At 44.0% G+C, this 16,511-nt stretch overlaps 1 protein-coding gene across 14 annotated transcripts in view; it reads left to right on the top strand.

Annotated features, from left to right (window-relative positions):
- RNF17 (ring finger protein 17) overlaps window positions 1-16,511 on the top strand; it is a 502,688-nt gene that overhangs the window by 224,818 nt on the left and 261,359 nt on the right. For all 14 annotated transcript variants that reach the window (XM_088458561.1, XM_088458560.1, XM_088458571.1 and 11 more), the window contains 4 exons: window positions 149-317; window positions 5,834-6,024; window positions 11,887-12,025; window positions 12,131-12,290. In XM_088458561.1, coding sequence (XP_088314687.1) covers window positions 149-317; window positions 5,834-6,024; window positions 11,887-12,025; window positions 12,131-12,290 — 659 coding nt within the window. The remainder of the gene's footprint in view (window positions 1-148; window positions 318-5,833; window positions 6,025-11,886; window positions 12,026-12,130; window positions 12,291-16,511) is intronic.

The raw sequence follows: 16,511 nt of genomic DNA, 5'->3' as shown, positions 1-16,511 counted from the left end.
ACCAGTCGTCCCTGTGCCCCATATGGAGTCGAAAAAAACGACTTAACATGTAAGAACATAAGTCTCCTTTTTCCATTCCTTAAAGAATTAAAATATTAGCACTGTTTATTTGCTGCAGTGAAACATGTTTCTCTGATTTTTGTTGAAGATTTGCAGGAGCTCATCTCACAAACAGGAACCCAATGACCATCCGTCAAACAAAAGTAAATGATTTATGCCACATTTTGACAAAGCTGATTTCTTCTGAAGGAGACAGCTTAAGGTTCATGCCCCCTTTTGCAATCAATTGCTCACTGGATATTGTTCCTCGGAGTTTAGTAAGTGAAGCCTTTTTTTTTTTTTTTTTTTTTTTTTTTACTAAGACATTCAAATGTTTTTCAATTACATATATAATTTAAAAGTTACATGTACTGTATTTAACTGTAGAACATAGTGGCATCTTATGAATTGAGGATACAGAAAGTTGTTCTTTCAGAAGTACTGTAAAATGAAGTCTGAGAAGCATTTTCTAGGTCCTAGTGAACAATTGTAATCTAAACAATTGAGGGCCCTTCTCATTACATTTGGCCCTGCTTGCTGAGTAACAATGGAATTTTTTTTTCCACGAATACCCCTTTTAGACAAAAAACAAAAATCTTGGTCTTTTGCTGGAAAAGGAATAATCCAGGTTAATAGTCCCAGATCCCCGACTCTGCAATCGACAAGGGTTTTTCCTGGGATTTGAAACCCGGGTCAGTGCCCCGGCTCGAGTCTGAAAGGTATGACCAAGATCCTGTCTAAAATGACTGGATTTGAGGATACAGTGGGTGCTTGGAAAATAACCTCATCTCCAAGCTCCCACTGAGAGACGGAAGACCTGGGTCACTGGAAGACCCATGTCTGGGATAAGTACAAAACACCCAGGCTTTAGATCCAAAGATTTAAAGGGGTATAACTAATGTCTAATATATTTCCCGATCGAAGGGATGCCGAGCGCGGACAGGTTTCCGGGGGGGGGGGGACTTAGGGTTAGGCACCCCCTCAGGAGGTTAGGGTCAAGCTAGGGGGAGGGAGAGTTTGGGTTAGGCATCCCCCCCCCCGGGACTTAGGTCTAGGTGGCGGGGAAAGGGGGGGTTAGGTTTAGGCACTTAGAGGGGGGGGAATAGGGTTAGGCACAGAGGGGGGGAGGTTAGTGTTAGGCACCCTAAAGGAGGGTTAGGGGGTAGAGTTAAGTTAGTTTATACTTACCTTCTAGAAGATCGGAATTTCCTTCCACGTCAGCCTGGCGCTCTATATGAGATAGAGAGATTTTATTTATATACAGTCAGGTGCATAAATATTGGGACATTGACAGAATTTTCATATTTGGCCTCTATTCACCACCACAATGGCTTTGAAATGAAACAAACAAGATGTGCTTTAACTGCAGACTTTCAGATTTAATTTGTGGGTAATTACATCCAAATCAGTGCCTCCCACTTTTTAAGTGGCCAAAAGTAATGGGTCAAACTAAACAATCCTAAATCTAACTTTCACTTTTTAATACTTCGTTGCAAATCCTTTGCAGGCAATTACAACCTGAAGTCTGGAACGCATAGACATCACCAGACGCTGTGTTTCATCCCTGGTGATGCTCTGCCAGGCCTCTACTGCAAATGTCTTCAGTTCCTGCTTGTTCTTGGGGCATTTTCCCTTCAGTTTTGTCTTCATCAAGTGAAATGCATGCTCAATCGGATTCAGATCAGGGGATTGACTTGGCTATTGCATAATTATACTATTATTAACCTCATTAAGCTTAATTTCCACTCATTTCCAGTCTATTCTGAACACCTCACAATAGTGTTTTTATGTCCAAAAGGTTGCACCGAGGTAGCTGGATTGCTATGCTAAGGTGACACAAGTGGGCAGCACAAACACGTGGCCCATCTAGGAGTGGCACTGCAGTGGCAGACAGGCTGGCAGTTTGAAGAACTAGGCCCCATACAGTACATAATGCAAAGAAAAAAAAGAGGTGCAAGATGGAATTGTCCTTGGGCCCTCCCACCCACCCTTATGTTGTATAAACAGGACATGCACACTTTAACAAACCAATCATTTCAGCCCCAGGATCTGCCACACGACTGTGGCTGAAATGATTGGTTTGTTTGGGCCCCCACAAAACAAGCTGGCAATTAATCTGTCCCTGCACAAACTGGCTCTACGGAGGCAAGATGTCGTCCTCATCCACCGATTCCTCACCCTCTTCAATGTTGTGTACATCCTCATCCTCAGAGTATTAATTCGTCCCCGCTGGAATCCACCACCACAGGTCCCTCTGTACGTTCTGGAGGCTGGTCTCCCTGGAAGAGTTGATAATTCATTTTTATGAACATCATCTTCTCCACATTTTGTGGAAGCAACCTCCTACGCCTTTCGCTGACAAGGTTCCCGGCTGCACTAAATACTCTTTCGGGGTACACAATGGAGGGGGGGGCAACTAAGGTAAAATAGAGCCAGTTTTTACAGGGGCCTCCAAATTGCCTCTTTTTCCTGCCAGTACAAGTATGGACTGTCTGACATGCCTACTTGGATGCTGTCACCGATGTAATCCTCCACCATTCTGTCAATAGTGACAGTATCATATACAGTGACAGTAGACATGTCAGAAATTGTTGGCACGTCCTTCAGTCCGGACCAGATGTCCAAGCCGGCTCTTGACTTATGACACAGGCGCACGCTTGGCGCTGCTGCTGTGTTGATGCACGTGCGGCTACTGCGCATACATTTCGCACACAAACAGAAAAAAAAGAATTGATTATTTTTTGTGGAGTGCACTTTGGGGGTTACACTACCCTTTAACAGACTAGCCAGCCGGCCCTTTACTTATGACACAGGCGCACGCTTGGCGTTACTTTGTTGATGCACGTACGGCTACTGTGCACACAATTCACAAACACAGAAATAAAAAAAAATTTTTTTTTGGGAGTGCACTTTGGGGAGCACCCTTGATGCACAGATCACCCCCTGGACAACACTACAGCACTCCTCTAGGACTACAGCCTTTATGGGACACTGCACAACACAGTCCAGCCAGCCCCTATAGACTTTGGAGTGGACACAGCCCCTATGGACAACTGACTGCACAACACAGCCCAGCCAGCCCCTATGACAGCAGCACAACACAGCCCAGCCAGCCCCTATGGACAACAGCAGCACAACACAGCCCAGCCAGCCCTAGCTCCCACCCTCCCTCTTCACTGTCCACAGCCGGAGTGAGAAATGGCGCCGACGCGGGGACCTTTTATAGAATCCAGAACCCAAGAGATCCGGAAGGTGGGATGATGACGTTTTGCCTAATTTCAGATCCGAGTCAGGTGGGAAAAGTAAAGCCCGACTCGGATTGGGGGGCGGCGGCGGCGGTTCGGAATTCAGAAATCCGAACCCGCTCATCCCATATACATATATATCTATAGATATAGATATATATATATATATATATATCTGTGTGTGTATGTGTGTATGTGTGTATACATACAGTCAGGTCCATAAATATTGGGACATTGACAGAATTTAAAAATTTTGGCCTCTATTCACCACCACAATGGTTTTGAAATGAAACAAACAAGATGTGCTTTAACTGCAGACTTTCAGATTTAATTTGAGGGTAATTACATCCAAATCGGGTGAACGGTGTAGGAATTACAACAGTTTCAATATGTGCCTCCCACTTTTTAAGGGGCCAAAAGTAATGGGACTATCAACTCAAAAGCTATTTCATGGACAGGTGTGGGCTATTCCCTCGTTATTTCATTATCAATTAAGCAGGTACAAGGTCTGGAGTTGATTCTAGGTGTGACATTTGCATTTGGAATCCATTGCTGTCGACTCTCAATATGAGATCCAAAGAGCTGTCACTATCAGTGAAGCAAGCCATCATTAGGCTGAAAAATCAAAACAAACCCATCAGAGAGATAGCAAAAACATTAGGTGTGGCCAAATCAACTGTTTGGAACATTCTTAAAAAGAAAGAACGCATCGGAGAGCTCAGCAACACCAAAAGACCCAGAAGACCATGGAAAACAACTGTGGTGGATGACAAAAGAATAATTTCTCTGGTGAAGAAAAACCCCTTCACGACAGTTGGCCAAATCAAGAACACTCTCCAGGAGGTAGATGTATATGTGTCAAAGTCAACAATGAAGAGAAGACTTCACAAGAGTGAGTATAGAGGGTTCACCACAAGATGCAAACCATTGGTGAGCCACAAAAACAGGAAGACCAGATTAGAGTTTGCCAAACAACATCTAAAAAAGCCATTACAGTTCTGGAACAACATCCTATGAACAGATGAGACAAAGATCAACTTGTATCAGAGTGATGAGAAGAGAAGAAAAGGAACTGCTCATGATCCAAAACATACCACCTCATCAGTGAAGCATGGTGGTGGTAGTGTCATGGCGTGGGCATGTATGGCTGCCAATGGAACTGGTTCCCTTGTATTTATTGATGATGTGACTGCTGACAAAAGCCGCAGAATGAATTCTGAAGTGTTTCGGGCTATATTATATGCTCATGTTCAGTCAAATGCTTCAGAACTCATTGGACAGCGCTTCACAGTGCAGATGGACAATGACCCGAGGCATACTGCAAAAGCAACCAAAGAGGTTTTTAAGTATAAAAAGTGGAATGTTATGGAATGGCCAAGTCAATCCCCTGACCTGAATCCGATTGAGCATGCATTTCACTTGATGAAGACAAAACTGAAGGGAAAATGCCCCAAGAACAAGCAGGAACTGAAGACATTTGCAGTAGAGGCCTGGCAGAGCATTACCAGAGATGAAACCCAGCGTCTGGTGATGTCTATGCGTTCCAGACTTCAGGCTGTAATTGCCTGCAAAGGATTTGCAACAAAGTATTAAAAATTGATTGTTAGATTTAGGATTGTTTAGTTTGTCCCATTACTTTTGGCCCCTTAAAAAGTGGGAGGCACATATAGAAACCATTGTAATTCCAACACCGTTCACCTGATTTGGATGTAATTACCCTCAAATTAAATCTGAAAGTCTGCAGTTAAAGCACATCTTGTTTGTTTCATTTCAAAGCCATTGTGGTGGTGAATAGAGGCCAAAATATGAAAATTCTGTCAATGTCCCAATATTTATGGACCTGACTGTATATACATATAGAGATATAGAGAGAGAGAGAAGGAACGCACTCAACAGTGCTTCTCTTCAGGTTACAAAAAAGTTAGCAACCTCCTTTAATATTCATGGGAAAATAAACTTGTCACAGAGTCGACGTTTCGTCCGCACAAACGCGGTCTTCGTCGGGATACAAACAGGTAAGGCATTTGTGAGGTTGAAATGTCGACTCTGTGACAAGTTTATTATGTCATGAATATTAAATGAGGTTGCGATCTTTTTTGTAACCTGAAGAGAAGCGCTGGTGAGTGCGTTCCTTTTCTATTGCTACATTTTTTGATATCAGTGAATGGTCACCCTAGGCATTTTTTTGGCTCGTTGGAAGTGAGTGCTAACCTTTCCTGTGTGCGTGTGTGTAATATATATATAATTATATAATATAGCATCTGTCGCTGATCAATCTATTATCTGCCTTATGAGTAATGCTATGGTGTTGCAGAAGGGCCGCAGGAACTGAGATGACAGAACGATTTAAAATGCATATATAGTCGCAGGCTGAGACGCCCCGAATAACTTTGCACATGCATAGTCTCATTTTTCGATGTTGCTCGCAGTATAGCTTTATTTGCAGAGTACCAGTAATGGCTCCTCTGCCTATACATCTTCATTGCGTCCAGCTCTGAATCAGGTCCTTGGTTTGTAAGTTTGGATTTATTAGTATTGCTCTTTTATAGGATGGATTGTGGACAAGGGAAATAAAAGATCACATTCTAAAAGTGGTAAGCAATAAGTGTGTAGTAATGAAAGTCTTCAGGGAAGAAGAGAAGACGTTAATCGTTGACTTGAGGAAGCCTTCTACTAATAAAATCAGCAGTGACATGCCCGTCTCCCTTCGGGATGCCCTGGTATTCTTGGAGTTGGCAAAGTGAGTACTTGCTGTTTATACACGCCTACTTCAGATCATATGCACATTTACCCTATTTCATATTTTTGTACTGCGCTGCTGAAATTTGTGGCTTCTTATAAATAAAAACATATATAATCATTTATAGATATTGCCACAATGTGGGGATGCCTGTGTGGTACTCTGATACATATGGTTTTGTCATAAAGGGTTAAAAGCCTTCAAGTCACAAAATATTTCACAGTCCTCATTCCAATGCCTTTAACCTTCGCTGTTATAAAAAAGATGAATTAATGCGTAAACCCCACTTGAGTTGCATAGCAGTTAGTGGGTAGTGCATTTTTTATTTTACTCTTTTACATGCCACTTAAATGGCCAAATAAGAAATAAGTATTTGGCCAATGAGCCTGTTTTCTTATATCTTAAGCAGCTCCTGCATCATAACTGTGATGTCGTCTTTTGTGCTACGCACACATATAAACTATTCATAGTCTGTGATACACATATAATACACCCAGGGCCGGTGCTAGACTTCTGCATGTGCCCCGCCCCCCCTTCCCTCCCCCTGTACTCATTTAGCCCCTCAGGTGAAAATCTGCACAGGTAGAGTGGCAGATAAGTTTTGTGTTTTTAAAAAAGTAAATTATATATTTTATCTATATATCGTACACAAAACTTATCCGCCACTCCACCTGTGCAATGTCATTTTCATCTGAGGCACTAAATGAGTACGAAGAGGGGGGCGCAGGCAAAAGTGTGTGTGTGTGTGTATATATATATATATATGTGTGTGTGTGTGTGTATATATATATATATATATATATATATATATATATATATATATATATATATATTATTTTCACACGCGCACACACACTATCAAGGGCATAACTAGAACTTTTTAAGGGGCCCCCCTAACTTAGGTCTTACACAATGCCCACAGTAGTAGTTCCCCTAAAACACTAAATGCCCACTGTAATGGTGCCCCTTATGCAATACCCACTGTAATGGTGCCCCTTCCGCTGTGCCCCCAGTAGTAATAATGCCCCTAAAAGTAGTGCCCCCTGCAGTGTCCCAGTAGTAATGCTCCCTGCAGTGCCCCAGTAGTAATGCCCTTGAAGTGCCCCTAGTAGTAAGGGCCCCTGCAGTGACCCCATTAGTAAGGTCCCTGTAGTGGCCCCAGTTGTAATGCCCTTATAGTTCCCCCTCCACAGTAGTAATGCTCCCTGCAGTGCCTATGTAATAATGCCCCTTGAAGTGCCCCCATTAGTAAAGGCCCCTGTAGTGCTCCCAAAAGGGCCCCTGTAGTGCTCCCAATAGTGCCCCCAGTAGTAATGCCCCTTGAAGTGCCCCAAGTAGTAAGGGCTCCTGCAGCAAACAGCAACATTCAGTTCCAGGCTCTGCCTTTGGACTTTCTACAACCCCACAGGTCTTACCAAAATTTTGGCGGTCATGCATCTCCGTTGTCAGGGACTCAGACTGCTACCATACACGGACGACCTCTTGCTATTAGCACACTCCCCAGAGGTTCTTCAGCAACACCTTCACGTTACTAATGCCTTTCTGCTAGATCACGGCTGGTTAATAAATTGGAAGAAATCCTCCTTGGTTCCTTCCCAAAGAATGGTCCATCTGGATACTCCGACTCAAAGGATCTTCCTGACAGCGGACAAGATCTCCACACTGCAACAACGTGTGCGCAGACTACTCCACTGTCGCCGAGTGTCCATTCACTCAGCGACGCAGGTCCTGGGATTCATGGTCTCCACCTATTCCACTCAAGACCTCTGCAGCTCTTAATCCTCTCCAGGTGGAATGGATTGCCTCATCGTCTGAAGTCTCAGACGATGGTTGGTTCTCTCTAAAGCTTCGTCAGTCCCTCTCGTGGTTACAGACGTCTCACCTAACCAGAGGTTGCCCCTTCTGGGTCCCGAACTGTGTGATCCTAATGACGAATGGCAGTCTCCGGGGTTGGGGCGCGGTGACCGGTCCGCACTCTTTCCAGGGCCGTTGGACAATGGTCGAGATGACCCTACCGATCAACGGGTTTTACTCCGAGGTGTATACTGGCACAGCATATACTCCGAGCGGTATACTGGCACAGCATACTGTTCAAGGAAGGCCTGTGCAGGTAAAGTCCAACAATGACACAACAGTAACCTACCTCAATCACCAAGGTGGCACTCGCAGTCCCGGCAGCCATGTCAGAAGTGGCTCAAATGTTCCGAAAAACACCTACCGGCAAATACAGCCGTGTTCATTCCAGGAGTTCTGAATTGGGAAGCAGACTTCCTCAGTCGTCACAATGTAGAGACCGGGGAATGGTCTCTCCACCCTGAAGCGTTTCAACTTCTTGTGGACAAGTGGGGTCTCCCCGAGGTAGACATCGTGGCCTCCCGACACAATCACAAACTGATGTTCGGATCAAGGACAAGGGACGCCGCGGCAGCCATTGTAGATGCATTGTTCATAAAGTGGACCTTTTGGCTGGTGTACCTGTTTCCTCCAGTCTCCCTCTTTCCTTGACTTCTTCGGAAGTTCAAACAAGACGGAGGATCTGTCCTGGTGGCTACAACATGGCCCAGACGACATTGGTACTCGGACCTTCAGAGCCTCTCCTTCGATGCTCATTTTTTGCTTCTTCAACAGGTGGATCTGTTATCTCAGGGTCCTTGTCTACTCCCGGACTTGGGTCGCCTATCTTTGACGGCGTCGCTCTTGAAACATCCCTCTTAAGATCTAAGGCTTTTTTTCATGCTGTACTACAGACTATGCTCAGGGCACGTAAATCAGCTTCTGCGTGGATATATCGGAGTGTGACATACTTGGTGTAGCGCCAGACATTATTACCTGCAGATTTTTCGGGTCTCTAGAATCGTTTCCTTCCTTAAGGCTGGACTGAAACGGACTTCGCCTGGCCTCACTTAAGGTTCATGTCTATCTGGTTCCAATGCAAGATTGCTACACTACCGGATTTTCACACCTTTGTACAGGGTGTTCTCCGCATTTAACCTCCCTTTGTCCCTCCGGTGGCTCCTTGGGATTTGTCGGTGGTTCTTCAGGCTCTGCAGGGCCCTCCTTTTTGAATCCCTGGAATCAGTGGATCTGAGGTTAACAGCAAAGACTATCTTTCTTCTGGCCTATATTGCCTCTGCCCGAAGGGTGTCAGACTTGGGGGCACTGTCATGTCACCCCCCCTTTCAAGTTTTTCATCTAGATATGGTGGTTCTTGGTAATCGCCCTGCTTTTCTTCCCAAGGTGGTCTCTAAATTCCATATCAATAAGGAAATTGCATTTCCATCCTTCTGTTTACCTGAAGTTTTGGCTGGAGAGGCTTCCTTGGATGTGGTCCGTGCCGTCAGGCTCTATGTGGACCGTACCAGTTCCTTTTGGAAAACAGATTCTCTATTTTGTCCTCTATGGATTCCATAAGAAAGGCTGGCCAGCTAACAAACAGACCCTGGCTTGATGGATTCTTATGGCTATCTCTTAGGCCTACTTGCACTCTGGTCTCCCTGTGCCAGCTTTTGACACCTTTGCCTCTCAGGATGCTTCATTTGAGCACCGGATTCTTCTGTCGGCTCAGGAGCGTCCCCGCCCTTGAATACTGCTTTAGAGTATCCCTATGGACACTGAAGAAGTAAATGAGTTATGGTTCAACTTACCGTTTGTTAACTCTTTCTTCGAAGTCCATAGGGTCCACAGGGCACCCGCCCTGACGCCCCTGGTTGGTTCTTCAGTGTACCAGTCTTCCTTCTCTCCTGTCGTCGTCCTGCTATTGGCTTGCTATCTAACTGAAGGGCCTCTGGCTTAGGGGTGATGTATAGGAAGGATCAGTGCACCCTGGGAGTCAATCGCTTTAACTGTCTGGTCCTAACCTCCACCTAAACCCCAAGGTATCCCTGTGGACCCTATGAACTTCGAAGAAAGAAAAAAAGTTAACAAAAGTAAGTTTTACCATAACTCTCATTTTCCTAACTTTCAGTGACCATACAACTACGGTCCCTCTGGAGAATTGAAAGCTGCCACTGTGATTTTGGGAGGTGTACAATTGGAAGAAATATTTCCATTGGGACATCAAAAACAATGGAGCGCACTTTGTGGTGTAGCGCCACTATTGGTACCTAGAGATTGATAGATATATATATATATATATATATATATATATATCTATCAGACAAACGGCGGCATTCACAGGACTTAGAAATAACAAAAGTACTAGGTCAGCTTTAAGCTAACGTTTCAATCTCCTTTAATTGAGATTTTCCTTGGATGGTTTGAGGAGAATCTCAATTAAATGAGATTGAAATGTTAGCTTAAAGCTGACCTAGTACTTTCGTTATTTCTAAGTCCTGTGAATGCCGCCGTTTGTCTGCTGTTTATGTCTGAGTAATCATTTTACCCGGGACACTCATCAAATACACAGCAACCTGCTTCGGTGCACAGTACAGCAATCCAATCCCAGAGTGAACAGCACTCTGAGGCAACAGAAATTGTAATCCAATGTATTAGGTCTAACATTTTCAGGGTCTCCACCCTGTCTTCAGGACAATACACACAAACAAACGCATAACACTTACCCCACCATTATAAACCCCTCTCGTGGCCATCAGTTGTCCCACCGCGCTCCGGACGTATGTACCGCCCACCAGTTCCGGTCACTGAAGCACTTACGGGATCCGCTGCAGTCGTAACCATAGGAACCGCCTGCTTGCGTACCGCCGACCGCTTGCGTTCCAGCTAGGTGCACTCGATGTCCTGGACCCGGGGGGGGGCCACCTTCGACTAACCTTGAGCCGGGGAAGCTGTGGACACCACAAGAATAATAATTATATTACTGACAAATAGACAAATAAAATACAAATACAAAACATCAAACACAGTGTATAAGTAAAATGTCAAATACATGGCATACACCACCATACTGACCCATGGGACAATAGAACCCTCATCAAATACAGAAGATGTACCAAAAAATGGTACTACATCAACATGCAATGCTATAAATAAGTTAAGGAAGAATAATGTATCGTGTCTAGGGCAGCCTAATCTAGTGTAAAATGGCTATAGAAGTATAGAAGGCTATTCCACTTCATTTATCGTTGCGTCCACCTAGCTTATTCGTACCCAGCCGGGTAATCCACCTAGATTCTTTAAATAATAGGGTTTTAGCCCGATCTCCCCCGGGTTGCCGGTTGCCAGACACTTTGGGGTGGCAGGCCAGTCATTGGACTCCCTAAGATACTTCATTATTGATCATGTTCCGCCCGCCTCTAAGAGGCCAGCACTCCACTTATTGAAACCTCCACCGACCCGGGTGCTCGTACTGCACCAATATATATATAGATAGAGATATAGTATATATCTATATATATCTGCTTAAGAGTGGGTTACTGGTTGCAACTTCATTCTTATAGACCAGGGGTGGGCAATAAGCGGCCCTTCAGCTGCTGTTGAACTACACGTCCCAGCATGCCTTGCATCAAATTAAGCATGTCCAAATAGCTAAACTATGACAGGGCATGCTGGGATGTGTAGTGCTATAGATCTGTAGTTCAGCGGGATGCTGCTTATTAATTTTTTTTTCTTTTTTTTTTTGTATATATTTGTAAGGTTTTCTGTTTATAAATCTCTGCTGCCTACTTCACACTTCTTGTACTGATAGCCACTCCCCACAACTGTGGTTGATAGCCCCAGGAGGGATGTGAAAGTTTATGCAGAAGCATTATCCCCTCGCATCCTTCATTCATGCTAAGCACCTACAAATGTGATATTTCTAAAAAATGCAAGAAACTTTAGTTTTTACATTTGCAAGAAGTTTGTGAGATGCTAGTATGTATATCTGTGTTTTGGTGTCTTCCTTTATATATTTTTTTTATTTAGGTTTCCTTCAAACATTTCTAATAAACTTGGTAATGTTACTGCCGCTCAGTATAGTGATCCGATATTACCAAATTACATGACAGAAGTCATTGTCATTATCTGTCATATGAATGATCCTTCTGACTTCTACATTCACGTGGTAGGTTTATTATTTTTTTTTATTAAAAATGGTTTCATACTCTGTCATGTTTGCATTCGATCTACTATTCTCATTGCATCTTGATACTCCTGATACTTATTTTAGATTGGCGAATCAGACTATGTAAGGCTTGTGGACAAGATCCAAGTAGTGTATAACAGCAAAGAAGCTGATGACCTAAACATTGTGTGTCCAGCAATGGGCCAAGCCTGCATTGCCAAATATAATTCAGAAGATGAGCACTGGTACAGAGCAGAGGTTATTGGTAAGGCTCTATTACTCTTATTTGTTTTACATTTTTCTATGATTTTAAATATGTTAAGTCCTTTGAAACGACTATGGGTTAATCTAAAGTAATTCATATGCCTTTTTTGTTAGGATAGCTGCTGGTATGTAGTCTGTAAACTGTATGTAGTATAATACAGGGATTTTGACACTTTCCATTCTTACATGTTTACAAATTTTAATTTTCTTACTCGGAGTGATAATGAACATTCTGTTTTATTTTACAATGATCAAATTATTCATAATTTGAAACAAACCAAAATGTAATTCTCCTTCATTTAATATGGATAGCACTGCTACCATGGGGTTGAGTTGAGGGGCACAAGAGTTGAGCACCTAAAAGTTAATTTCTTTGAGGCTCAAGATTTTCCTCTACTCGGCCATCTTTAATTTAATGCCGAAAGAGTGTGCTGCTTTTTAATTGGTCTTCCTTTTTCACAGCTTTATTGAGGTATATTTTCTTTTAGTTACTTGCTTTTATGAAGGTTTTGTCCCTTTTCTGCTACTATAGTCGGGCATTTTCTCGACAGGGATGTACTGCACACGGCAACTGCTGTAACTGGTAACTAGCATGGAGTCCCCATTTCTTATTTTAGTGCACAATTACACAGTGACTAACCCTTAATGATCACCATCACTGTTAATTGTAGAAGATCTTAACCACACAAAGCTTACCAATCTCCCTTCTTATAAGGGATTTTAAGCAGATAAATGGACAATACTTTTCTTCTTCCACCTCCAGGGGGCACATAGTTGAAAATTGGTTATAGCCTGGAGAGGAGAGTCTGGGCACCAAACATTTAAAAATGTATTTCTCAGCATCCCAGGCTCCCTCTTATTCATATCCCAGCCACCGGCAGCCAGTTTTTTAGTTTGATGTGGGTACCGGGTTTTTTTTTTTGTGGGGTGGGGGTGTAGCAGTACACTTGTGGCTGTTCACTGCCGGTGAGAGACAACCGACTGTGTGTACCCACCAGGCGTGAGAGTTGGGCTCCTCCTCTTAGCCCATCCCCCCCACCTCCCTGGGTGCCCTTTCGCCACTGCAGACACCCTTTCTTGGGTATACTGCTTCCCTCTTTCCACCTCAGTACATCGCCAAAAGAGAAATTGGACTCCTGTCTACCCATATACCTCGCTCCTAGCAGTCAGGTTATATTATAGCTCATTCCTTCTGTTAAGGCTGAATTGTTGAGCAGTATTTGCCTTTTTGGGGTTGGGTATGGGAGACCGGCAGTCGGGGTGTCGGCTGTCAAAATACCGACCGCAGCATCCAGATGGTCAGAATCCTGACTGGGTTAGGCAACTATGTTAACCCTCCTCTCTTGCATCCTAATCCTCCCTACCCCACACCCTAACCCTCCCGGTTAGTGCCTAACCCAAACCCTCCCCCCTTACTGCCTAAATCCCCCCCACGGCTGCAAGCTAACCCGGCCTTCTATACTTTCCATCGCAACTGATGTTGGGAGTCTGGCGCTGATGTTCTGCCTGTGGTTCAGGATTCCGGGGCCGGGATTTCAACAGCCAGCATCCCTATCAAAGGTAAATTCAATACATCACATTTCTGTGTATTAAATGGTACTGGGTGCACAGAGTTGTTACGATACTATCTGCTGGTGTGCCTGTGTGTGCCCGACTCTTTATTACCAGTGACTTTGAGAAACCCCATGTCAGTCAGTATACTCTGGCTCAATAGGCTCGCTCTCTCTTTTTCTCTTTCTCTCTCTCGTATTCTATACATACAGCCATGGCCAAAAGTTTTGAGTATGTATACTCCAGAATGTCATGAAGAGTGATCAGATGAAAGTCCCTCTTTGCCATGACAATGAATTTAATCCCAAAAACATTTCCACTGCATTTCAGCCCTGCCACAAAAGGGCAAGCTGACATCATGTCAGTGATTCTCTCATTAACACCGGTGAAAGTGTTGACGAGGAGAAGCTGGGCATCACTCTGTTGTGCTGATTGAGTTAGATTAACAGACTAGAAGCTTTAAAAGGAGGGTGGAGCTTGAAATCATTGTGCTTCCTCTGTTAACCATGGTAACCTGCAAGGAGACACATGCAGTCGTCATTGCTTTGTACAAAAAGGGTTTCACAGGCAAGGATATTGCTGCTAGTAAGATTGCACCTCAATCAACCATTTATCAGATCATCAAGAACTTCAACGAGCGAGGTTCATTAGTTGTGACGAAGGTTTCAGGGCACCCAAGAACGTCCAGCAAGTGCCAGGACCGTCTTCTAAAGTTGATACAGCTGCGGGATCGGGGCACCACCAGTGCAGAGCTTGCTCAGGAATGGCAGCAGGCAGGTGTGAATGCATCTTCACGTACAAGGAGACGAAGATTTTTGGAGGATGGCCTGGTGTCAAGAAGGGCAGCAAAGAGCCCCTTCTCTCCAGGAAAACATCAGGAACAGACTGATATTCTGCAAAAGGTACAGGGATTGGACTGCTGAGGACAGGAGTAAAGTTATTTTCTCTGAATCCCCTTTCAGATTGTTTGGGGAATCTGGAAAAACGCTTGTCCGGAGAAGGAAAGGTGAGCGCTACCATCAGTCTTGTGTCATGCCAACAGTAAAGCATCCTGAGACCATCCATGTGTGGGGTTGCTTCTCAGCCAAGGGAGTCGGCTCACTCCCAATTTTGCCTAAAAACACAGCCATGAATAAAGAATGGTACTACAACATCCTCCAGGAGCAACTTCTCCCAACCATCCAAGAACAGTTTGGTGAGGAACAATGTATTCAATTCCCAGGAATTTTCGCCTAGACGAAAACTCCTTATGCAAAAACAGCCGAAAAAGTTTCTCTATCAAAAGTTAGGAGAAAAGAAGTGCAAAATTCCATATTTTGGGTACAAATATGGGGACTTGTTTCAGAACCCTTTAGACACCCCCTATTGACCAATTAGTGTAAAAAAAAAAAAAATCTTAATCTACCCCCAAAAAGACATGTCATTTTTGCTGTGAAAATGTAAAAGGTGTTGGAAAATGGGTAAAAGCGGGGGGGGGCCTATTATTACTTTTTTTTTTTTGTGAGGGGGTTTGGCTATATGGATGAGGCAGCTGTTTTTGAGATTGCAGGATGCTGCAGTAGGTGTATTTGATTTTTTTTTTATCTAAATTTTAGAGACATCAAAATAGACTAATACCCATTTTCATGTACCCCAAATTTAACTATGGTTCTTATTTTACAGAAAAAAAACATTGCTTTCTATAATTTTTCCGCAAATATGCATATAACAGCCCTTTGCCACAAAATCAGGTCACAAAATACTTTTATTAGGGCTATTACTACTATTCTATATTGATTCCCAGGGTCACTGAAGCTTTTTATGATGTACAGACTGATTTCCCCCCCCCCCCCCAAAAAAAGTCCTTTTCGCTTTGTAAAACATTCGCCTATCTGCGTTTTCACATCGTTTACAAATGAATAGGGCGAAAAGCGGGGACGCGCATGGGGAATATATCGCGTCAGAACAGGCGAATGAGGCGAATTCAGTCCGCTTTTTGCCAGATGGCACTTTTCGCGGCTAATTGAATTCAGCCCTATGACGCAATGTCCTTGGCCAAAATGTATTTTCCACAAGATAAGTTTTATTTTAAAGTCTCTCTTGAGTGCCGCCTTTTCTAAATAATATATATACTGTATGTATATTTATTCAGGGTCCATAGGGGATCAACAGAGATACCATGGGGAGTGTATGGTTGGAGTGACCAGGATACCAAACAGGTTAAAGCTTTAGCTCGCAGAATGCCCCGGGCCTCCTCCACATACACCCCTCTCCCAGCCACAGGCAGACAGGTTTTAGTTTGGTGCCAGCAGGACAGCTTGCACCTTTAAACAGAGGGACTGCTTAGGCAGGCCCAAGCTTTATTTTTGAGTTTTTTTTTTTTGTTTGTTTTTATTTATTTGAGCAAGCAGCAAGGTGTCCTAATGGACACCTGTGCTGCTGCTGTAGCTACCTCCTTCGGCGTCGCAACACCGGTGAGTGGTCCGATGATTACAGCGGGCGCCAGCATGGCTCTGCTAGCCGCTTCACTGGGGACCCAGTGCTGCAGCCGAGTAAGCGGAGAAGAACAGGTAAGGCGATTCCCTGCTTGCGTGGAATCGCTTTTTGTGCAGTCCCTTCCTCCAGCGGTGGAGACCTGCCGGAAAACGCTGCAGTCGGGCGTCTAGTTTGTCTGCTCCTTCACTAGCCCACC

Source organism: Taudactylus pleione, unplaced genomic scaffold, assembly GCF_031769625.1.
Source record: "Taudactylus pleione unplaced genomic scaffold, aTauple2 ptg000842l, whole genome shotgun sequence".
NCBI lineage: Eukaryota > Metazoa > Chordata > Amphibia > Anura > Myobatrachidae > Taudactylus > Taudactylus pleione.
Note: the sequence above shows the minus strand (reverse complement) of the source record. Positions and strands in the feature narration are given on the sequence as shown.